The 26040-nt window shown below is 37.2% G+C and overlaps 1 protein-coding gene across 9 annotated transcripts in view; it reads left to right on the top strand.

The window, feature by feature from the left end:
• The window catches only part of Trps1 (transcriptional repressor GATA binding 1), a 226489-nt gene extending 200755 nt beyond the window's left edge, over positions 1-25734 (top strand). For 8 of the 9 annotated variants that reach the window (XM_039078765.2, XM_039078762.2, XM_063263244.1 and 5 more), the window contains 2 exons: positions 15910-16032; positions 18758-25734. In XM_039078765.2, the coding sequence (XP_038934693.1) occupies positions 15910-16032; positions 18758-19819 (1185 nt within the window). In that variant the 3' untranslated portion in view covers positions 19820-25734. The remainder of the gene's footprint in view (positions 1-15909; positions 16033-18757) is intronic. The other variant, NM_001134837.1, reaches the window with a different exon arrangement.
• Positions 25735-26040: the final 306 nt, after the last annotated feature.

Raw genomic sequence — 26040 nt, 5'->3', positions numbered from 1 at the left:
AAACATGGTATTGATCCATCAAGAGATACTATATGAGAGATGGAACCTCTATGATTCATATTTTGAGTATTTACTTTTAAGGAACTTTCTAAATAATGATGTTAGTTAGAAGGAGACACCTTGAGGTAATACCAACTGGGATATTCTTGTTTGTTTATTGTACAGTACTGGTATTGTCCCTAGGGCTTTATTCTTGCTATCTCTGTACCACTAAGTGATATTGTGCCTATTGTTTTTCTTTTAGTTTTAAACAAGATCTCTTAAGGTGTCCAGGTAGTCCTTGAACGCGGAATTCCTGCTTTAGATTCCCCAGTAGCTGGGATTACAGGACCACAAGTCCCAGGCTTTGCAATACTAAATAGCAGAAACTAATTATTGTCGCAAGAGATACTGTATTAACAATTTATAATAAACAAGGAACAAAGACCATGCTTCTTTTCCATATGCTATCATGACCCAAGAATTTTGTTTTTCTGGAAAGCTGAGTCTTTTCATTACTTTTTCTAAAGGAAAGAGAAAATCCTCTGCTTACTGATTAAATAGCAAGCATTTAAGTTGTAAGTTTATACCTTTCCTGGCTGCGACTTTTGCAAGCCAAGAAGATTTCAACAGGTAATAAACATTCAAAGAAATAAAGGGGTGGAGAAGGCTCTGCATTGGTTGCTAAGGAAAATCTAAATCAACGGAGAAAGCAGCTTAGGGAAACCAATGTTTATGATGAGGACTGAAATGCACTTTAATTGTAGTTCTAGGGCAAAATTGCACCAATAGTATCATATTCATAATCACACTTTCATTTAGGAAGGCGAGCACATCTCAAAGTTGAAACTTTGAATTTAAAGATGTGCTCCCCAAATATTGGCTTTTGTTCATTTTATGAGCTTTAACTCAATGGAAGTGGTAATTTTCACCAAAATATTAAGGACATTGTAATTTTATGATATTTCATTGTGAAATTCATTTTTAGGTTGTTAAAACAAAGTCTCTCTGCTAATAGGGATTTTATTACTATAGCAGATTCCACAGAAAAATAAAAGAGATCTATATCTAGAATTCTATTTAAAGTGAAAATTCTTTTCAGAATTTCTTTTGAATATTAATTTTCCTAATATTCATGGCTTTTTAAATAATTATTATAACTCAGACCACTGATTCTATGTTCTTTATAAAATTTTTCTCTAATATTTTTATAAGTCTAATTAAGCCAGTACACACCCATGTAAAAATATGTGTTTATGTGCACGTGAAGGTGAGTAGGAACACAGGGCCTCAGTGTTCGTTGTCGTGCTGTATAGGGACATTTGCAGCAATGGCAGGCATGGTGAAATGCAATAATTGTTTTTACATAATCCTAAATCTCCTCAGGTTGAAAGGATTCTGGCTGCATGAGCTTTAAACAGCTACCTTCAGCAAAAGAGAGGCTGCTGCCTTTTCAGGTTAAAAGGAAGAAAAGGGTAACCATTATCCTCAAAACTCTAGAAACAAGGCTGTCTGACTTCTTGCCTGCCAAATGTTTCTGCCACTTGTGAAAAGCACAGTGCATGTGGGGTATTGGCCTGTGCTTGACGTAGCAGCACCAGAAAATAGATAATCAGATAATTAATTTATTAAAAATATAATTGAAGTGAAGAATAACTTTCATGCAGGGTTTTCATTCTCGGCCACAATTTATTTCTTGAAGAAAGTACTATTTATCAACTATGCTAGGATGCTTGGTGGAGCCAAAATACTAAACTACTATTTTAATATAGCCACCACCACCAGTGTAAACTGAGTAAACTGGGGTCCTGAATCGAGTAGAATTGTCTACATGAGAATTATTCAACGCCTCTTTTCCCACCTCAGCTTTAATCTGTAAATAATCCAATATTGCTTCTTAATACTAAGAGACTTTTGAGTAAAATCATAATTCAGATGAAATCAAATTACTTATCTAAATGCTACATTTTAATAACTAAAATTGTTATTCCTTTTTTAATGATAAATACAACTCCTATTACAGCTGCAAATTGCATCCTGTACGAAATCTAGAGAATTTTTCTGAAATGATCTACCTGGCTCCTGGCTTATATTTGGCTTTCAAACATTAAATCTTGGAGAGAGAGTCACTAACAATCTGAACATAGATGGTTGAATGATGGGCACACACTACCTTTCACCTGTGTTAGGAACTTTGAAGATCAGAACATTCCAGATGTGTTTTCTTAACCCATTTCAACAATCTAAGCTCCTTATATTAATAAATGCAATTTGTAGAGATAATTTCAACTCTATTCTACATCATTTCTTTAACCAGTCAAAATGTTCATAATTTCATGAGTGTCCTCTTTGTACTTTAAAATAACACATTATTTTCCCATATATGATTGCTTTCTTTCCCCACTATTGCCAAGGAGCATGCATGCTGTAATGAATCCTGACTGTTTTCATCCTATACAGAAATGTCAAGTTCAAGAAGAATAGCACAGCTGTTCACAATGTCATACCTTATAAAACAAATCTATTAGAGAGGTCAGTTCCTAGAAGGGGTCATGTTAATGATATAAGTGGAATAATTTGGTCATTTTCTGAAATTTGTAAAACTATGCACATAAAAGCCCTCTGTTACATTGACTAATTAGCTAAACATCTGCTAATTATTCTCTTCTTTAAAAGTTTGACTCTTTTCTTTAGAAAATACTTCACCTGCTTTTGAAAATGTGAACTATTTCAGATTTTAACCTAGTACCAGTCAGTTTATACTTATAAATTTTGACTTCCTTCTTTGGATTGGATTTAAAGGAAGGTAGTCATGTCTTTTATTTTGTCAGTGTGTGTGTGTGTGTGTGTGTGTGTGTGTGTGTGTGTGTGCATGTTTGTGTGTGCGTGTATGTGTGTGTGCATATTTGTGTGTGTGCATGTTTGTGTGTATATATGCATATATGAAGTTTAGCTGTATGTTCAACTTAATAAGTAAAATTTTCTATCTGAAGATATTCATATGTTTTAATATTACAAAAAATGTTAGAGTAAAAGGAAGGCTTAAGCCACTTTAAAATCAGCGAATACACAACTGTTTGGAACATAGAGTATCTAAAATGTTGTTAATGATATATAGATTAATTTCTCACCAAATGTCTCCTGAGATGAATGAGAACCACTTAGTTCACACTCTGTCACTGCATTCACATTCACGTTTTCAGCTAAGGGGTATTTTATCCTCTTGGTCAAATATAACCTTGTAAATAATTTGGAAACAAAAAGAATTAAAAATTTAATTGATATATTAAAACATATACTCATTGACTTTTAAAGATTTTAGATACATTAGAATAAAAGACTTTCAAACCACATTTTTGGGGTTGGGGATTTAGCTCAGTGGTAGAGCGCTTGCCTAGCAAGTGAAAGGCCCTGGGTTCAGTCCTCAGCTCCGGGAAAAAAAAAACAAAACAAAACAAAACAAAAAAAATAAAACAAAATAACAAAAGGACCAAAAAAAAAAGAAAAATATAAGGAAACTCAAACCACATTTTCAAAGGATATATAGACATATAAAGACATAGATATGCATTTATATATGTGTGTGTATTTAATTGAGAATATTAGTCAGATTACAAAACAATATGATTGGTAAATATCATCCCCAAATAATTATTACATTTTTCTAGGTAAGAACCTACACAAATATATGTAGACAATTTTTTGTTTCCACGAATTAATTATTTGTTTTTATGGTTACTGTGTATAATCTCTATAGTTTTATTATAGAAAGAAGGAAACTTTCTGTAACTGGTTAGGATACACACAGTAGGCATGGAGCAAAGTATTCCTTCATATTCTAGGCAGGCAGTTCCAAAATGCATTCTTTCCCCAAATTTCCACTTAATTTTTATATATGTTTTATATATACATATATATATTAATTATATCTTAATGAATATGGTGGTTCACACCTTTAGTCCCAGCTTTGGGGAAGCAAAGGTAGGAAGATCTTAGTGAGCTGGAGACAAGGTTCATTTGTCTACATAGTAAATTCCAGGACAGCAAGGGGACCCTGTCTTAAACCAACCAACCAAACAAACAAACAAACAAACAAAAACAAATAAGAAATATGTATCTTAGTTAGGCTCATGGGTAACATCACACCTAATCTATTTCCAAAGTGTATTTATGCACTGCAATTCTTAAAGTCTTTTAAAATACAGTAAGAAAAGAATGAAACAGAAGTAGGGATCCTGAAGGAGAAAAACAAAACACCAGAAACGGGGTTGGGTACTCATGTTTTGACACATGTAATTAAAAATGGTAAACCATTTTAAAGTCATGACTTCTCCAAAGGAGTCTTAGGTCATCATCCACAAGAGTCTGTGTTGTTGTGAAAACAAATATGAATGAAGTTTTTCCATTTGTAAGTCAGCATACATCAATAAAAATATTACGATGATTATGGAGCTATTTCATGTTGTCAAAAGGCATGCAATTATAATCTAAAATCTACTTATTGAAATATTCAATATCTTCTGACACGAAAGAAAGAAAGTGCAACACCGAGTCGCATGTTCATGAATCCATTGTATGTGGTGGCATTTGTGTTATTTTGGAATGTGTGTGAGTTGAGAGTACTCTATAACCTAGGAATCAAATAAGCTGGAGATAAAACAAGTGGTGATAGAATTGTTTATGTTGCTTCCCACCTACTAAAGTCAGTCACCCTTAAGCTGGAGTAGGTTACACATTCTCAAGTTCTCTACTATGCTCTTAACCAATCCTTTTCCATAAAATGTATGATCTATCATTAAATATTTAAATATTCTTGACTAGTATTCATTTTTATACTGCAAGAAACTCATGGGCCCTCTTAAGAGCATGCCAGTATGCAGGTGTCACTCACAATTATAATATATGGTATTGATTTAATGAAAATTAAGGCAAGCTATAATATTTCACTCTGGATTAGTACTGAAAGTGTTCCAATGGATAGCTTTATTTATTTCAGTGTATATACATGTCTATTATATGTTTGCAATGTGAACACATATTCAAATGCATTTGTCCACATAGGCAATTCCCATATGTTTTGTAAATTATGTAGAGGCTTGAATCATCAAGGCCTCCTCCCGAGCTCAGAGAATATGGAGTGTAAATAAGATGCCCAATTTTTGTTTTGGATTTCAGTAGATTGAAACTATTTACAAATCTGATTTTGACATTCTTTGAAAATGAGGCCCTTTGCATTTCTTCAAAAAACTACACTTAAAATAGGATTCTGCTAGGTATATCCTTTGTCTGTGGACACAAGCATTTTGTTTTAAAGAGATAACTCAGTCAACAATGTTTTTTTTTCTGATAGTTCTCCTGAACTAAGTTGTCAGTAACCAAATGTGTCCATTATGTGCAATGCTACAATGATATGAATGTTATAATAGAATTAAGTCTTTCTTTTGTATCCCTCAGGTCCCTAAGAACAACTTTTGATAAAATCAAGGCCCCTGTACTCTGTCTCTTACTCTAAATGCCAAGAATGTAAAGCCGTTTGGTGATTTAAAACCATGTAATATATAAGGCTGGGCAAAGTCCCTCTATGGACATTCCAAATGCCCTAACAAAAGAACAGTCTAAGACATGTGTAGTAAAGCTTTAAATAAAAATGGAACACTTACAAGTAAGCTATTATTTTTTCCTTTAATTTCTTCTTCTGTTTTGGGCTTTGCATTTCAGCTTATCTATGAATGTTTCCATAAGGTTTTTTATTTTAGAATATGATAGTTTTCTTTTTGAAGTTCATTTTCTTCGCCATAGAAAGGTGTATTTCTTGTGGGGCGCTTGGAACATTGGTTGTCAATTCTTAGCTATATCTTAGTTATGTCTTCTGCAGATAGTACAGGAAGCTTATTCGGGGCAAGACTGGGGTCCAAAAGTTACTGTATTCTATTTGCAAAGCCCGTCTTCTGAAATAAAACCTCATTCTGCAGGAGGTTTGTGTCTGCCTTTGCACTGCAAGGTCTCAGGTTTGATTTTTCTGATATTGTGCTTGATGTATAAAATGTCAAAGTTAGAGAAGATCTGAACTGTTCCTCTGATGTCTGATGGCTGAGCAGACACCTTGAGGCATCCTTGGTGTGATGAGGTAGCTCTTGCTATGGCCTGTGATCCAATTCGATTAACAAAGTTTAGATCACATAGAGGACTAGGTACAAGTAAGGGGATGAGTGAATCATATATAAACACAACACACACACACACACACACACGCCGAAGCAGAGACAATCGCAGCCTTCTTCTTGAGCAGCTGCAGCCAGCCGCACTAATGGAAGTGCAAAAGCAGAGAGAGGTATGCGTTCTTTCTTACAGATGGTACTGCAGACAAGTTGGTAATTGAAAAGGAAGTCATGTACGTGAGCTATTTGATGGGGGTAGGGTAGCCCCTTAGAGAACTTTCGTGAGTAATTTTATTTGATGGGGGTGGGGTAGCCCCTTAGAGAACTTTCGTGAGTAATTTACTGGGACAGTTACTGAAGAAGCAGTCTTCCTGTGAAAGATTTCAGTTATTCCAAAATGCATCATTCTTGTTAAGGAAATTCCAAGCAGTCTTTTTGAAAGTCGTGTTATTAAACTTTCACAAATCAGCTTCGATTTTCCTGTCTGCACAGTGCTTTGATAGTGAAGTTGTCTGCTGATGTTCTGTTTACCTGTAGTAGTCAAGGAGCTCTCAATAAAACAGGGCATCTGTCTGAAGAATGACATCATATACCAGGTGCCTATTTCAGCCGTTGGCATCATCTCTTTAAATAACTACCATTTCATGTGTCCCTAGGAAACACAAGGCTGAATTGAAAAGTGACAATACTTTAAAGTAGCTAAAAGAATTAAAATATGGGTGAAATTCAACACCATTTTTCCACATAACAAACACGTGTCCATATAGACACACACACACACACACACCACATACACACACACATACACACACACATATTTTTAAAACTCTCATTTTGAATCAAATATCTTAGAAACTGCAATGTGTCACAGTCTGTAATGTCAAAAATACAGATTTTATATATCCTTGTGACTATTTTTGGACTATGTATACTTAATACTTGTATTACCTCTAGGAAGTTTTATGTGTGTTTGTGTGGTGTGTGTGTGTGTGTGTGTGTGTGTATTTGTGTGTGTATATAATATTTGTGAGTATGTGTTTGTATGTATATTGATGTGTGTTTGTGTATGTGTATTTGTGTGTATTTGTGTGTGCATGGTTGTGTATGTTTAGTATGTTTATATTTGTGTGTGTTTGGTGTGTGTTTCCGGGCATGTCTCTATTGATGTTGGTATTTTAATAGGATAAATACAATAGCTATCATCTTTGGGATAAGAGGATCAATGCTCTTTTTCAACATTTCATTTTTGTCATATCCTCTAGACTAGACCTGAGGTATTTGGAATAGAGGATGTTTTCATTTTGGTTAAATGGAACATCTAACTCATGGAATCAAAAATGCATGCTCTATCAGTATACAAAAATTATAAATGTGTCTATACAAATAAAGCAAAAGTAATGAAATTAGTATTTTCGAATTATCTGAATCTTGATACATTTGGTTAAAAATAACCTATCCTTCTGACAGCAGAAATAAGTGATCTTGTATGCTAATGTCATCAATATTGTGAAAAGTTTATTCCCGGAAATAATACAAATGGGGAAAGTAAAGTTAATAAACTGGTATCTGAAATGTTTGTTTACACAACATGTCAAAACACCAGCATCATTTTTTTCAATCTCATCTCTAGCCAAGTCATGTATAAAAGCAGAGTCCTGGAGTATAGGGTCCTTTCCATATGACAGGTATTGCTAGGGTCTGTCACTGAAGTCATCAACTATACTCGTAAACAGAGTGCCAATTCAGACACTCTTTCAGGTACATCAAGATCAAAACATATCTGTTACATTTTCCCTGTGCCTCCATCCATTTCCCACCATTAGCCACATGCTCTCTTTCTCTAGCTGTCAACCTCAGAGCGTTCATTGAGTTACCTGAGCAAGGATGAGTCATTTCCTTCTGTTACCTCCAAACTTATATAATTCTAACTCGCTATAGGAAGAAAAAGTAGGAGTTCTTCCAAGGCAGCTTTACTGAAATGCTTTTGGTAAAATTTTCCTCATGTCACCTCCATAGTAATAAGACAAAAAAATTGTATTAGGACCATGGTTCTGACATGAGGCAGGTCTGTTTTTATCCTGTGCATATTAATTGATATGAAATATTACTAGGCCTCAGTTTTCATATCCTTAAAGTAACTGGAAGAAAATAGCACATGCCTCTCGGAATCATTTTGAAATTATCAGGTGGGGAGAAGCTCTTGGTATGAATATACATATTTTAAGTGCACAATGGATTATTAAGGAAGAGACGAAAATACTCAATGAAGCCTGTATCAGACAACCATGCAAAAATATTCTGTGAAAATGGATCGTGTCCTTTTGCCTAGACTTTGATATAAAGATGTATTGATATAGTTTTATTGGTGTGGGTGGGGTATGACAGCTGTATGTCTATGGTATAGGTGGGTGTATAGATTCACGTGGCCATGCTCACTCATGGGTCCATGCATGAGCCAGGAAGCAACAGTGGGTATGTGATTCAGTGGCTACTCAACCTATTTTTTCAGACCGTATCTTTAACTGAATCTGTCAGTTCCCAATTCCTGACCATCCACGGAACTCCATGGGCCCATGGCTTCTGCAGTGTTGGGATGGTAGTGCTATACTGCTGTATCTGGTGTGTGAAAGAATAAGGATTTCAACTGAAGTTTCCACATTGTCTGGCAAGCATGTTAGTGATGAGGCTATCCCACCTGCTCTGAAATCAGGATGTAGGTGTTGATGGTACATAGGATGAAGAACTATTCTGTCATCCTCATTTACTCCATCAACAAATGGAGAATAACACCTAATTGTTCACATCAAGGCTAAGCTGGAAAAACATATCTCACACTTATCACCCCTGGGAACCAGTGTACTTAGAATCCTGTGTCCTCAATGGGTTATCTTGTAAGGGCAGTCTTTTGAATATTATGAAGATATTTGTGAAGACTTTTGCATGCCTATAATTTTCTGTAAAAGTGTGGTATGTCTTTGTAAGAATGTACACTTTCCATAATGCTAGAAGTCATTTAAGAATCATTTATGTATCAATAACTGTACTGAAGACAGCACTGCTTCATGGGCCAGTTATTATCATCTCAGTAACTAACAAAAATTATTGGCATTTTTGTTTCTTTCCTATTGTACTCGTCACTGTAAAGTGAGATCTAAGGTTTGTGTTGGTTTCTCCGTTCGAATGCTGGGAGGCTGACCACTGCGTATTGTACACTTACTATGAAATAGTACTCTGCCGGTGAGGTTCTATATTATGAATTATTCTCATCATGAATGTGTTTATAAACTATATCCATAAATAAAATATATAATAAATTAGCAGAATCAATTCATGTATTTTTCCAGCAGTAGTTTTATTAGAAGGTGCTAAGTTGTTTAGCAGTGCCCCCCAAAGCCTTTTATTACATATTTTTCAGTAACTGATTTTGTCGCTGGCATTGTAGAAAAACAACTCCCCAGTAAAGTAGCTAAAGGTGAAAGCAGAGAGAGCAGCATAGATGAACTTCAGTAGATCTTTTAACAATGACTTTCACACCACGTGGAATGAAAAACGACAGTGAAGATGTAAATTTTCAACCATATTTTTAGCCGTCCAAATGCATACATGCTGTGACAGCAGAGTGTTATTACAGAAACAGCATGGGCCAGAAGTCTAAAGAACTGGCCTTTCCCAGCTCTGATTCTGTGGCATAATTTGTATGTACTGTGGACTGCTGGTTAGCTCATTTGCCAAATGTAGGGTATGTCAAAGGAAGGTGATGTCATCCTACGAAGTATCCATGCAAGAAATCTCTAAAGTATGCATGCTTGAAGAGCGGACACGTAGTCTGGGTGAGACATGCATTGGGAATTTTTGATTTTCAGTTGCTTGCTGCTGGAATCGTGATGCATATTAGAAGAGATAGAACGGATGTTTTGGCACCCTTACAATGGCGGTCCACTCTAGTTAAGCATCATGGGAAAAATCGTATACACAACTGCACCTGGGTGTAATGTGTGACAGCTAGAATGTGCATTGCCTTGTGTTATAGAACAAGAGCTGTTGTGCTATTGCTCCTCAGAGAGATGTTTAGTTAACACTCATCTTTGCTCTTATCAATGATGTGCTGAAGATGTATCCTGAATAAGCAGATTTTCTTTCTGAGCTCTGAAATAGGTGATTGTAGAATGGATGCTTGGCTGAACTTTATAGAGTCCTTTGGTTTTCTGGCAAGAAATCTGGGGGACAGCTAGGGCTGCTTTAAAGCAGGCACAGTCATGCTGTACAGCCCATTTCAACTGGTTCTTCCTAATTTTATTTGGAACAAAATTCAGCCAGAATATCGATGACTGTTGCTTTCTCTTAGCAGAAATCTTGCCCTATTCTTATTAGACTACTGGCCAGCTTGTCTTCCTCGAATGGTTCTGGCTGTTAAAGTAAAGCTGATCACTGCACACTATTCCCTGTTTTTATTTTCTAGTACCTGCACCACTCTCTGTCATGGATATTCTGTGGGATCATGTACAATAAACCCCTTCTATTTCTGGAAAAAGAGAATGCAAATATGGCGGCATTCTGCCTCTCGTGGTAAATGAAAGTAATTAGCCCTAAAACAGTGTTCAGCTTTTGTCCAATAACAGATAAGTATTTAGAATGGATTTCATAGTTGAACATCATTAAATCATATTTAGACCAATCCATTGAGTCTTACTGATAGGCTATTTTTACTAATGTACAATAAAATACAAACTTGTTTCCAAAATTCTAGACTATTACATATTATTACAAATGCTTACCAGTAGTCATCCTACTCATCATTAGAAAAAAAATACCCCTTAAAATAGTTGTGTGTGTGGGAAATGCTTTGAAAAGCTTTTCATTTCATTTGCTTTTGATGCTCATGAAGGGTCTCGGCCCGTCAATTCATGTGTCCACCGGAAAATCTGCAAGATTCCAGGCCATGGGAAATTGCGTATTGCTTAGACCCCAGATCGGAACACAGTGCCAGGCACAGGCTGGACACTCAATAATTTTTCCCAGAACTGAATTGAATTAAACTTACCACTGAAATTTTATTACTGCAAAATTGAACCAGAAGGTTCTATCGTAGCCATCTGTGTGTTTCTCTAAAATGAAATTTGCAAAGAATTCTTGATATAATCAAATAAACACAGAAAATATTTAAAGAGTTAAAAAATATTTGAGGCACATCCAGACTAACAGCATGTATATCAACTTTCAGATTGATTCGATTTAAAATGGCTAAGATATAAAACCATAAAAAATGTGAGTAAATACTCTTCCTATCAAGGCTTGTTATATAATTACATGGTCCCAGAATGGTTCTTATTCATAGAAAACTATTATAAAAGATCATTTCTCCAGAAATGTCTTTGCCAGTGGAGACTTTTAATATCATAGAAATGAATAGTCTTGTCTCTGAATGTTAAGCCACTTGAATAAATAATTCAATCAAGTTTTCATTTTATTAATCAAGTGAATTCAGTTCTTCTTAATAATGAAACATGAAAACCCTAAAATTTCTGTTACTGGATGAATCTCAAGTTGTAAAATAAAATAAGCGATAAATGCAGCTGAAACAACTTAGGTTATTTTTCCCCCCTTGTGTTGTATCTGGATTAATAACCACACGTGGCAAATCTCCACACAGAAAGATATAGAGCTAATTAAGGAAGTAAGCCCCTGTCTGAGCAACGCTTGATTGGATATTAATGACACTCCTACAGTGCTTTGGTGTGAATGTAAAGGCTAAAGAGGCTTTGCTCTCTTGAACTGCTTGCTGATTAAAGATGCTGGGATGTTTCTTCTGTAGAAGTTGATCGTTGAGTTGACTTCATGTAGGTTTGGAGTTAGAGGACAATCTTCCATCACTGTAGCATCCAGTAAAATCAGGCAGAAATAGAAGGTGCACTTGGGCGGTGTCAACATCTCCTATGCCGTGCTTAGCTTTCCTTCATCCAGAGAGAAAAGATTAGTGCTAAGTACATCCCTCAGGAAAGGCAGGCAATATAATCCACTAGCTCCTCTTCCCATCATTCCCTCCACCAGCACTTCCCTTACTCCAGACCTGTAATTCTCCACCCTCTAGCATGGGGTCAAAACAGTACATGTTATTACTATCACTTAAGAACAGCTTGTAGGAAGTGGTGAAACTAGTTATTTAAACCACACGTGGACATGCAGAACCATCAGTAATATACGACTATTATAATGGAGAGTTCAGGCTTTGCCCTTGCCTGACCTGGCAACTCTGCGTCCAGAGGATAAATGTGAAAAACAAGACTACACCGTGCATTGTTTTCTTGATTTTATTCTCTGTGCATAATTTATTATTGCTTCTTAACTCAGATTGATTCTCTTAATCCGAAGGAAACATAATTAATGTTTATTTCAAACCTAGAAGGGAATACTAATGGTGGAAATAATAACAAGCCATGCTATTTCCAGTACTGTCCTTGCTGTCTTGTGTTTTTAAGAAGTACATTGAAAAGGAGAAAACTTAAAATCTCTTTTTAAAAAAATCCAGACATACAGGATAGACTTTGAATCCATGTGTAGAGATTTTCTTTTAGTTAAGGTAAAGCTTATTGTTAAAGACAGGCAGCAGGACCACCTCTCCCTTCTTTTGCTAACAGACTATTGCTCTGCCTGGGAATGGAGTCAGGAAGTGCATACCCCAGGGAAATACCTTCCTGTATCCTGTCCTGTCTGGGTTCTTGGCTGCGCATGTTTTAGAGAGATGAGGTTTTGTGGTTACTAAGATGGGGACACGGTATAAATTTTCTATCTTCTCTGCCGTTTCAAGAAATGTTGGTGCCTCCAAGACATGGTTCTGCAAGTTTCGAAGTGCTAAATTTGTTGAGATGAGACTTAACATCTTACGTGTGAAATACTTCTCACCTCCCTCCCACTCTCCACCGAAGTACCGGCACCCTCCTATTGAGTAGGTGTGAACACCTAGATATTCCACTCTGACTCAGTTTTCCATTTTCATAATTGATAAGATATGTCCAAGTGAGGTACAGCTAGCTGATATATGGATATGTTAAGCATGTCTTGAATGTTCAAAAACGACATTTAGTGAAAACAAAACCAAGAATTTTTTTCTGTAAAAATATAGCCATAATTGAATTCTTTTAACCAATATCTAGACTTGCTAGGCATTTACCAATCAAGTTATTTCATCTCTGCCATGTTTTAGTAGTACCAACTATACAGTATGAATACCCCGATTCTCTTGTCAACATTCTCTTCTTTACACTCTAAAGCCAAGGGACATTTCAGCACTGTGAGGTTAGGTAGCACTTCCTGTGGTAGCTCCTACTGAACGACCAGAAACAAGTTTGAAATACGGTAGCCTCCCTTCTCAAACTGATTTGTAACCTCTAAAGCGTATTGATTTTGAGTTTGAGAATTCAAAGGACACCAGATAGATTTAAAGGAAGATACGGTTTGTCCTAAAAAAAAATACAGTGACTTTAATTGAACTGCATGTAACTGCTAAGTGCAAGATACAGCTAGGAAAACAAGTGCCGTAATTTCAGGATTCCCCCATACTAACGAAGGGCAAACAAATTAGGCAGCACATTCTGCAAGGATTGAAATGCTCACTGACGTACGCCCACTGGCATGCTGCGTCAGGTACCCAGGGCATAAGAAAAGGGAAGCAAGCTAGGGTGAATCATTTCACATCCAGACCTGAGTGGAGTGACCTGGGCCACGCATGTGGGTTGGTTTCCATAAGGACATTTACACAAACGTCGTGCGGTTCCCGTTGGAGCTGATTTACCATTGAGTTACTTAGATCTAGGACAGTGACAAGATGTCACCATGAAACATTAACAGTTAAACCTAATTCCACTCCCCACCCCCACTCCCAGCTTCCTTTGGATAAATGGTGTTGGGATTGCTTTGTAAGTGCAACCGAGGATGGCTTGTTGGTTTCTAGATGGCAGCTTGCTCTCTGCTTCGGTAGCAGACCCCAGTCGGCACCCACAGACCTCTGCTTCCAGTGGTTAATGTCGCTGTTGTGGAGAAACTCACATTGCGTTCTCGGATCTGATGGGTGTTTGGGGCAGGCAGCAAAGGGGAACTGGAGACTATCTTTGTGAAAATCTAGCTTTTATTACATCACCTAAAGTGGCACAAACGGCCACACTAATGAAATCGTGTTCTTGGTTTAAAAGGGCAATTGTTAGCCTGACTTTTGTGCTCACTAAAAACAGTCCCCCAATCTTGTTAAGTTATTGCTCTCATTTCGGATTTTTATAGCCGTGCAGCTTAGCGGCCCTCATTTCTTTACGTTTCATTCATTTTCCTTGTATTGGTGATTAATGGAGGATGTCGAATGTTAGAGTGGGCAGGCATCAGCAATTGCAAGATCATAATTAGTTTAGCTGACGAGGGCCTCTGATAGCACTTGCATCTGGATGGAAAAATTACCCTATAGGGAGCTGGCTGCTCACCAGGTCTTTTTAGTGATAGATTGTGAAACACCCGATGAATCAAATGCCCTTTCAATGCCAAGAAAGTGTTCCAGTCTCGAAGCCAAAATTATGTCTGCAGAAAGCTTTCCATTTGAAATGTATCAGAGGACAATTATAACCATTGTATTTTTTTGGCAGGCACACCACTCCCCTACAGTATAGACTTTGGTTAAATAAATTGCCTAAATTTTATGAATCCCTGAAATTTTGACTTATGGTGTTTGTAATATTTAATTTATAATAAAATTAGGTTACAGCAAGACTTTTCCCACTCCTTATCTCACAGGCCTATTCTATCATTAAAGGCTTTGCTGCAAAAGGAGAGCCGAGCCACAATTTGAGGGTTTTTTTTTTTTTTTGCAAGAGTATTCCATTTCCTGCCTGTTCCTATTTGTGCCTACACACAGTCTGACTTTTGTTTAAATGAGAAGTTCAGCACAATCATTACTTGCTCCGAGGTGGGGGTGGGGGGATGCAACCAGCAGTCCTTAATTAGCATTAAGAATTTCAATATTCTTAGATAATTTTTTAATTTGGCGATTGTGCAATTCAGACCTCTAAAATCTACATACTATTCAACAAACTCTGGATTTCCAAGGCAGGAGTAGGTAAAGAGCTGGTGACAAGAGGGTCTTGTCTGACTTCAGCAGACACCTCTTGGGGTTTGCATTAGCGATACTATTCTTTACCTAGGCAGCAAGGTCGAAAGTCTGCTCAGGTTTGGGGGATAGAGGGTGTTCTCTTTCGGATCTCATAATCACGAGGGAAACACCGGAACAGGCATTCTTGTATTCACCTAGTACTTTTGTTGTAGGAATGACACACAAAAGGTAAAGCAGTCTGGTTTAATGTTAAATGGTTTCCAAGATGAATTGCCCTAACCCGTACTTGAAGTCTCAGGTAGCATATTCCACACTACTTCCAACGTTTTGCCGTGTGCTGTCTTTTTTAGTTTTGTTTTGACACTTTTAAAAGGTATGTTTTAGGGTTGAGCATTTAGAAGCCATCATTAAAGGCGAGCGACCCAAAGTTCAAAAAGTTAAAGCTGGTTCTGTGAAAAGCCTTTGGTGTTCCACACACCTCATCCATCACTGTAGGGTTAATTATAATGAAAATCAGGGGTGCCTATTAAACACAATTGAACCTGACCTCATTATGGGCAGTGTGGTTTTATACTGTCAGTATTGGGAGTCTCAAGACAAAACTCCTTGGCTGATTCGGACTCTCTCTGGATCATGTGACTCACCTCTGACCTTGGTTCTTTTTTCTTTCCCCTCCTGTTTCAGAGGCGAAGAGGCTCTGGTGTTTTTTGTGCCAATTGCCTGACCACAAAGACCTCTCTCTGGCGAAAGAATGCAAATGGCGGATATGTATGCAACGCATGTGGCCTCTACCAGAAACTTCACTCGGTAAGAATTCATCCCAGCACTTCAGGCCGAGCTTACACAGATGAGCTGGCCCGACCCACGACTGATAAGTCCTCTTCCATTGCTCATGCTGTCTTTGCAGGGTTGTTTAATACAGTCATTCTGGTTATAAATATGGTTTATTGTGCAAGGACCTTAGACGTTATGGAAGATACATTCGACGTCATTAGTAATGCATTATGCTTCTTTGAGCAGAGGAAAATGACTGATTTCTGGGAACTCCACATAACAAGTAGTTGAACTACCTGTTAACCAAATTGGCTGGAATTCATTTACGTAAGAAGAGAAACGTCAAAAACTAACAGTATTTTAAGAGAGTAATGGAAGCATCCTGGATTTTCCCATTCCAGTGTATCACTGGGATTTTAATGGGCCATTTTGGCCGTTTGCAAGCTGGACAAGCATTAGCATAGAGCAATGCCACGGGAATCCAGGGCCACTCGGCCGGCCACACAGTGGAAGAGATGTGGGTGGGTGCCCTGTGCCGGAGGTCTGCTGGCTTTGGCTCTTGGGGGTTCTTCGAATGAATTTCATCTCCAAGTTAACTCTTGTAATAGAATGTAAACCGGCAGTTCTCCGGATCTGAGCAGGAATTTTTAAGTTCCTGAAGACTGTTTCTATAGTTTAGGCTGTACATCTTTGTCAAGTGCTGACTTCAGGACAGCAATGCCCACTTAGTAAATAGTTTTCCCTGCGCCTTTTTTTTTCATTTTACTTGGCATGTGACCATAGCTCTTAGCATAGGCCAACGAAAAGATTAGAGCTACAGCGAATACAGTCTGAGACAAAACATCTTAGTAAGTGGACACTGAAAACACTCTTTAAAAACATGCCACTGCCAGCAACGGTGCTAACTGAGATACTGCAAAGCCCTCGGTCATTAGCATGGTAGAAAGACCCTTACTGCCACTTTACATTTTTTTTTTAACCCTCACTATGTAAGCACAGCAACAAGCCTCTGTTTAATGAGCACTGACATTAATGGTTTTAATTGAACTTTGGCCAATTAGTAGGCCAAGAATTAATTAAATTGCTGCTCAGCCAAATTATGATAATTTAACCACTGTGAAATACACCGAACTTTTTTTCAAAATTATTTTAATATTCATCTCTTCAGAGGCAAGATGGTCTCAGATTTCAGGCTTTTTTTTTTATTTTACCATAAATGAAAAAACATAAAAATTGTGTGCACCCAAAAAACTACACAATTATAAAATTGTAGGGATTAATTAAATTCCAGGCTTCTTTGTGGTATGGAGACTGAATACTGAGCATTTTTTACTATGCAACATGAGTGTACGTGGCCTATGCAACCCAACTAAGATTTTCATTCTGAGTCCACTGACTTCGTCTCCAGTATCAAGTGTGCGATTTTTATTCCTACCCATATATCTAGTGGCCATAGAAATATTCTCCCAAAAGTCTTACTTGTGTTGCTTTAATATCTAAAGTACGACCTTTCGTACTGAAGTCTGAATCTTTCATGAATTATTCACAAACTAGATGTTTATATGTGCAGAAATTATCAATAATATTTTGGAAAAAATCAGACCACCTGAACATTCCCAGGAAATGGAGTCCATAAATATACATTAATTTATTATACCTACTTATTTCACTTGACAAATGAAAATTAGAGCTCTTCTGCAAGCAGAGTTCTTATACTCTTACCTCCAAGTTTTAGTCATATAATATAAATAACTATTCAACATGCACCTAGGTACCGATCATGAAATGTCTACGCTGTATGCAGTTCTTGAGCTGAATGGAAGCCCGCATTCATTTTAAGTAGACTGGGATGGGAGTTCAGGTATCTGAACCAAACATGAGAAGGAATTTATCTTTTCAACTGTTTTTCCTGTGATCAAGTAAGGAATATGCAGAGATCATTGAAACAGAAGAGTAGAATTAAGGCCAAAAACTTCCTGTGATGATTTCCTGAAATTTTTTTCTCACAGTCCTGACTTAGTCTCTGATACAAATATCATATATTTACCTTTGCAAATCTTTACAAATATGTATGTGGTAGTCAGCTTAAAGCATCATGGCAAGACACTTTAGGCTGACTGAGTGACTTATAGCAACAAAAACTGGTTTTCTCACGGTCGTTGATGGGGGATGGAAGTACGAGCCTGGAAAAGTCTGGTGAGGACTCTTCCTTAGTTCCTTAACTTCCCCTTGAGAAGACAGCTGTAGACACCATCATGCTAAGTCTTTGATACATGAACTGATCCAAGGGAGAAACACGGTTTGGTTCTTAGGATAGAGCAATGCATAGTTTTTCTTTGTTTTGGTTTTTCCTACTGCCAATACTTATCCACCAAATGACTGTGTCGAAGTATCTTTACCTAACTCCAGAGCTGATGTATTTTAGAAAAATCATTTCTTCAAATGGTTTCCTCGTACTTTTCATTAGTGGTGACAGTCCCCAAATCTCCTTAAGTCTGAAAACACTGCTTTCAAGAAAATTAAACTTTTCTGTTCCTCGGCCACACCCCTTCCAAGATGGATATTATTTATTTTTAGCTTAAGACACTACGTTTTGGTTACTTCCTCTGATCTTGCCTAGTGAGGAAAGAAGAGATTAGTAGCATAAAGGCTATCCCTGCTCTGAATTTCAGTGTGGTTGATATTTGTGAGGAATTTTCAATGCATTTAATGTATTTTTTAACGTTTCTCTTTTATGTATTGTGTGTGTTCCCTGCAGACTCCCAGGCCTTTAAACATCATTAAACAAAACAACGGCGAGCAGATTATTAGAAGACGGACAAGAAAGCGCCTTAACCCAGAGGCACTTCAGGCTGAGCAACTCAACAAACAGCAGAGGGGAAGTGGGGAGGAGCAGGTCAATGGAAGCCCCTTAGAGAGGAGGTCAGAAGATCACTTAAGTGAAAGTCATCAGAGAGAAATTCCACTTCCGAGCCTGAGTAAATACGAAGCCCAGGGTTCATTGACTAAAAGCCATTCTGCTCAACAGCCGGTCCTGGTCAGCCAAACTCTGGATATTCACAAAAGGATGCAGCCTTTGCACATTCAGATAAAAAGTCCTCAGGAAAGTACTGGAGATCCAGGAAACAGTTCATCCGTATCTGATGGGAAAGGAAGTTCTGAAAGAGGCAGCCCCATAGAAAAGTACATGAGGCCTGCAAAACACCCCAACTATTCTCCACCAGGCAGCCCCATCGAAAAGTACCAATACCCACTTTTTGGAGTTCCTTTTGTACATAATGACTTCCAGAGTGAAGCTGATTGGCTACGGTTCTGGAGTAAATATAAGCTCTCTGTTCCTGGGAATCCGCACTACTTGAGTCATGTGCCTGGCTTACCAAATCCTTGCCAAAACTATGTGCCTTATCCCACCTTCAATCTGCCTCCTCATTTCTCAGCTGTTGGATCAGACAATGACATTCCTCTAGATTTGGCGATCAAGCATTCCAGACCTGGGCCAACTGCAAATGGTGCCGCCAAGGAGAAAAGCAAGGCACCATCAAACGTAAAAAATGAAGGTCCCTTGAATGTAGTTAAGACGGAGAAAGTTGACAGAAGCACTCAAGATGAACTTTCAACGAAATGTGTGCACTGTGGCATTGTTTTCCTGGATGAAGTGATGTATGCTTTGCATATGAGTTGCCATGGTGACAGTGGACCTTTCCAGTGCAGCATATGCCAGCATCTTTGCACGGACAAATATGACTTCACAACACATATCCAGAGGGGCCTGCATAGGAACAATGCACAAGCAGAAAAAAATGGAAAACCTAAAGAGTAAAACCTTAGCACTTAGCACAATTAAATAGAAATAGGTTTTCTTGATGGGAATTCAATAGCTTGTAATGTCTTATGAAGACTTATTAAAAAAATAATTCATAGAGCCTGCCTTACCCAACATGAAATTCCCTTTTTCTTAATTTCTTTCTTTTGATGAGTAGGTTACCAAGATTTTAAAATGAAACATATGGTCAGTGAGAAAGAATGGAATTGATAGATAATTTTTTAAAAAAAAAAAAGGAGAACTAGAGTGAAAATGATCTTACCTAATGTGTACTGCTGAATCTCTGTACAGAGGCCCAACCAAATTATAGCCATTTGTTTGTAAAGATACAAATGCTCTCTATTGTTTGAAGGAGTTTACATACTATCATGTGACAGCAGTATTAGGCTGGCTATTGGCCCATCCATTCAGATTAGGTTGCCTACAACTTAAAATATCATGAGATCTCAGCCAAAGGAGGAGAAAAAAAAATCTCCAGGGCAATGGAAGAAAAAATGGCACCTCTCAAAGTAGGCTCCTCTCATTGACCATGTTTCAGATTTAGACCTCAAAATGTGAACTGGTTAGGCTTGTTGAGCGAGCAGTAAGAATCGTGACAGTTGGTGGCACAATGCTTTTTGGCCAGCCCTGCCTGTACACACACATGCACACCCTCCTTGATACTTTCGTCCTTTAGATGCTCCAGTACTTGGTAGTCATTTGTTTTACAGTTTAGATCCATTTTGTTTCAAATCTATCCACTCTTAAAACAATGTCCTTAGTGCTTTAGGTAGTAATTTTTTTTGCCAGATATTTCTTTCTTGTTTATGATGAACTGGTTTGGAATATTTTTTTCAACCTCCTGTTGGTCACTAATCTCTCTTGGCACATTGTAACTAAAGCAATCCCCTCACTTCAAACGACCAGATAAGTACAAATGTCAGGCCATGGCTTTAATTTGTTGAGAACACATGGTATTTCTCCACAAGGTAACCTGCTGTATTTATTTATTTTCTTTTGGTTAAATATAATGTCCAAACTTTGTGGTCAGGCAGCATGCAAGGTTACGTTACCACAGACTGACAGTCGGTCTATGCCAATCAATCCCTTCATTAGACTCACACAGATTTAGTTAAGTAGCAGTAAGTAGGATTCTTAGAAGTATGTCTTCATAGTACTTTTAATACTTAAGGCTTTGTAAAAAAAAAAAAAACTATCCATGAAGGGAGAGCTCCTCAGCATAACTGCTCAGGGAAATAGGGCTAAATAATTGAACATTAAATAATTGGTTTAAGGTGCTGTTAGTCGAGCCTCAATGCTTGCTACAAGGATGTATGTACAAGGACTGACTTTAATAATTTGCATTATATTGTCCCAACCAGTAGTTTATTTTTTGCCACGGAGATGTAGAAGATATTACAAGCTACTGGATGCACTGTCAGATTAACTTATTTCATTAAAGAAGTTGGGAGAACAAAAAGGAAAAAAACTTATTTTTCTAGTAAATATTAATGTATTACATTTCAAATAATGGTGCCTGACATATTGAATAATTATTTTCTACAGTGTACGTATGCAACAAAGATATCCCATCATGCATTGGAGTCAGTCCTGGCTCTGCCTAGGTGTTTACATTTGCAAATGTAGCAAACAAGGTAATGAAGCAACTATTTCTATTGCAGTAGGGATCTCTAGTGTGTATGTGCGTGCGTGTGTGTATGTGTGCATTAAAGTTGTAAACGGTAACATGAAACAAAGGAAGTTCTCAATGTAACGGTGTGGAAAACAAGAAGGAAATGAAAATATTTTTATGCCTACTTAGGATACAAGGGTAGCACTATTCATTCCAAGTACTTTCTTTTTTTTTGTTTGTTTGTTTGTTTTTTAATTTTAAGCTCTTAACTCCCATTGTTATGCTTAAGATGATAAACATATATCCTCTTTTTATTGCTTTGTCTATGTTTCAGGTGAAACATTTCAGAGATTATTTTGATAAGTGTTGCTGGACTCTGCAGCACGGATGTTTTTATTGCATTCTGTAGTGCCATTTGCACTCCAGTTTTACATTAATTCGCAGTTGCTTCTGTGTTGTTCTGTTGGGTTGGGTTTGGCTTCTTTCTCACGATGCGGGAGTCTCATTTCTTAGAGTTGGATGGCAGGTAGAGCTAACCAGTCTGTGACTGTTACAGCGAATGAAGTTAAATATACCTTCCTGATGCTATGTTGTCCTCATCTTCATTCTTGCATTTTTTTGTTGTTTATTTTCATGTTTTAAAAAAATGGAAAAAGAAAAGAAAAAAAAAGAGAAGATCGAGAGAAAGAAAATCAGGACTAAGTCCTCTGCTTTGGTTTTCATTGTTAAAGGACCCTGTTTTATTCTTACCTGTCTGTGGGATAGCTCAAATGTTCACAAGAACTGAAATAAAGAGGAGGAATGAGGAGCTTTGACATTCAAACGACTTGATATAATTTATCTTTCTTACGATTGTGGTGGCTGCATCTCAGAATATAGAGGGCTATCTGAGAGGAGTCAAAGATCTAAAAAGGAGATTTCCCAAACAACAATATTTAACTTCCTTAATAACATGAACGTTAAAGTGCACTGTACTGATCCTCAAGGCTCATTATATGTGGACTGCCCAATTCAACAACATACCAGAAATTTGGTCAACTTGGGCAATCTTGCACATTACATCTTTGGTATCCTTATGCAATTTCTTCAGTGTGTTAGACACGAGTAGATTTTTCCTTGTGGCATGTATGCCTTTTGTTTTTTCATTCCATTGTTTTCTTATTTTTTCTCAGTCAGACATAGTAGAAATGATTAGCATTGGAAGATACATATCACTGTTCTTGGAATATTTATGGTCAGTCTACTTTCAGTAGATTATCTTTTGGATAGCATTGGCATGTTAGATCTTATTCCGTATTCCTTTATTATTAATTACTTTTATTTTCATGTTTGTTTATGTTATGCGTATTTTGGTTGAGAAAAGTTGGGCCTTAAAAAATGATGGACATTGATAATAACACTAAAACACTCATTTTTTGATGACCTAAAGTTTTGATTCCATGTTTCAAACTGTATTTAAAAATGAGTTATATTTTTAAAGGCATTTGAAGACTTTTGTCTTAAATTGTGAAGGATTTTCAGTGAGGTATTTAGGTATTTAACCTTTTTCGAAGGATTTTTAAGATGAATTTGAAACTTTTCACTCTTGGAAAAGTCTTCTGGATATACCATCTAAAGTACTGTGTGCCATTTCAACCCTTCCATTCTCCTCAAGCTATTTTTCAGTTCTCTACTGAGCTTTGGCTTCAACTGGGCCAAAACCAGCTCGTGCACACTCTTCCTTTTCTTACTTCTCTCTCACCTTCACTCACCCCATGAAAGGACGGTTGTTTGGGATATAAACCATAAGGAGCCAGCCCACCTCAGAAAATTGTGGACTGAGAGACACTACAATGACTCTAAGAACAAGAGAACAGGTTGGAGCTCACAGAGTTAATACGTTCTCTCTGTTGTTCAAACGACAAAGAGTTGACCAGTTCTCTCTACGTAACATATTGAGATGTTTTGTTTGTTTCATTTTGTTTTGTTTTGTTCAATCCACTTTTAAGATAGTGACGTTCTGTCCTAAACTATTCTCTTTTAGTAAAGGTAGAGTGTAGGAAACAAGCACGGGGATTCTTTTCTAAGATAATAAGGAGAAGAAGACGGTGATAATCTTCAAGAGCTTGTTATGGAAGCCTGTGGTAGCACACCCTGTTTATGATTGCACATGTGCACATAATCTATTATGATCTAATGCAAATACAGCTCCCAAAACATTAAATGTACATATATATTTTAATTGCCTGGGGAAATTTTTCTTAATAAATTGAAGATGATCCGTACTGCTATCAAAATAATTATTACCCTCTTGCCTTGCGGCTGCAAAACATCACAAAGTGACCGACCTGTCTTGAGACTCTTGTGCTGTCTGCCTACCTAGTTAACAAACATTAACATCACTTTAGAAGTGGGAATGTCTGCCATCTGGAGGTGGAGTTGTGGAGTGACTCTGCTGGTAGTCTGGTGGTCATGCTGCCTCCAGGCCACAGTCCAGCCTCTTGCCCACGGTTGAGATGAATTACACTCTGTCTTTGGTTTGAGGGTCGCACCAAAAAAATACCTTGTGGCATCTTTGGTTAGCTGGTAGGTGAAGGCTTTCTGACTTTGCTAGAGAAGGAGGGCTGAGGAACTGTACACCTTGAATATGAAACTAAATGTACTAACCAAAGAAAGGTACTGTCAAGTGTACCAGGCTACTGAGTATTAACTAACAGGGATTAGAAATAGACCCATGGAAAGCCGCATTCTCATAGATTTGGCCAATCACAGGAGAGTAGCTTCTTTGTAGGGTGCTTGCTTGTTGTTGCTGGTTCAGAGTGTTCTTATGTGTTTCTAATCACAGTGCAGCAGTTCCTTGAGCGATTCCACTTATTCAGAGGCATCGGACCCTCTGGAGGAGGCTAGGACAAAAATGTGCCAAGGCAGGGATGAAGAAGAGGTAAAAATCAACAATAATCCATATAGGGAAATGGATAAAGTATGCTCACATATTTCTCGAAAGAAATCTTACTGTGTTGAGCTTATGCTGTCCTGCACCAGAGACAAGAATAATTACCATAAAAAGAATGCTTAACCTTTCTCAGACCCACAAGGCCCAAAACTGGATCCCGGTTTTACCCCATTATTTCTTCAATACAATGACTGCAAAATAGAACTCTTTCTGTGCCTCAGGTTCCTCAGCTATAAAATGGAAAAGTATATTAATAATAATAATATTAAAATAATAATGGTAATGTAGTACTTGTTTGTAAAGCACTTTGAGATCCTTGGTTGGAGGGCACCATACGAGTGTCAAGTATTATTATGTGGCCAAGGGGGTTATTTAAAACTCTGGTTCCCACAGGCCAAGAAAGTTTGGCATCATTTTTATTAAAGATGAGCTGTAGATATCTTTACTAAACAGCCTATAGTGTTGGCTATGAAGAGACAAGACTATAACAAGGCTGATAAGACCATAGTTTTTTAATGGCTACCAAAAAGGCACGGGTCACAATAACAAATGCTGAATTCTTTAGGGTGTAATATTTGACAACATGATTGATCTGGGGGGGAGGGGTGAAAAACATCTCAAAATGCCAATGTAAAACTGACAGCAATATTCACCAGCAGAAAATGTCTTTCATATGGAATGATTTCATGTTGATAAGAAAAAGCATTCAATTTGTAGTCCTGATTTGAACACCAGACTGTGGGGTATAATAGTTCTGTTCTTACAACACATGGAATTTTTTTCATTTTATTTTATTTTGTTTTCATAGTGCATGTTCATTTCTACTCACAACATGTTCTTGGTGTATTTCTTATGCAAACAATCTTCAGGCAGCAAAGATGTCTGTTACATCTAAACTTGAATAATAAAGTTTTACCACCAGTTATCCATGACGGCTTTGGTATGGTTTATATGGATTTATTTTCATCCAGGAAGCAATAGAAGCTACAGATCCTTGTAACATATCAATGAGCTCTGAACTTAAATAATGAAACTGAAATCAGGTCGCCTATTAAAAAAAATATCACTACGATGTATTAAGCTGGACTCTTTCAACATGTTTTTTCTTTAACCAATCTGTTACAGATAGATTTTCTGCTAAAAAATTATACTATATTTTTAGAAAGATTGATGATACTCTTGTTTATTTCAAAAGCATATTAAGCATCCGACATTGAGTGTTGCATATTGACCTGCTAATAATTACCTTCCAGTATGTAAATACTTCCTTTTAAGAAATATAACTTTGATTCTATTCAGTATACCCATATGCATGTGATATGAAGATCTTGATAAATATCTCAAAATTAAATTCATATTTTAAAACCACTGTTGCTTATAGTAGCATTAATCAGAGAAGAATCCCCAAAGGACAATTTTGAAAGCGTGAACAGGCAGGAGAAAACCAGATAAGGAGAGGATGTGGGGAGACGCGCCTACGCTCTTAACCAGAAAGCAGAGCAGGTCCTAAAAGACAGAAATTGTCGTCTGCTTCAGGAGATGTGTTTCAAAGGTTTCAAAAAGAATTAAAATCAACTTTGTGCAATCTTCCTTGCTCATTTCGGTGGACCCAAACTAATGAACAAGTCTTTCATTCTTTTTTTTCTCCTTTGTTCTTTTCCTTGTCCTTTTGTT

The sequence above is a fragment of the Rattus norvegicus genome, chromosome 7, assembly GCF_036323735.1.
Source record: "Rattus norvegicus strain BN/NHsdMcwi chromosome 7, GRCr8, whole genome shotgun sequence".
NCBI lineage: Eukaryota > Metazoa > Chordata > Mammalia > Rodentia > Muridae > Rattus > Rattus norvegicus.
The sequence above is the reverse complement of the archived record's forward strand: the minus strand, read 5'-3'. Positions and strand labels throughout refer to the sequence as shown.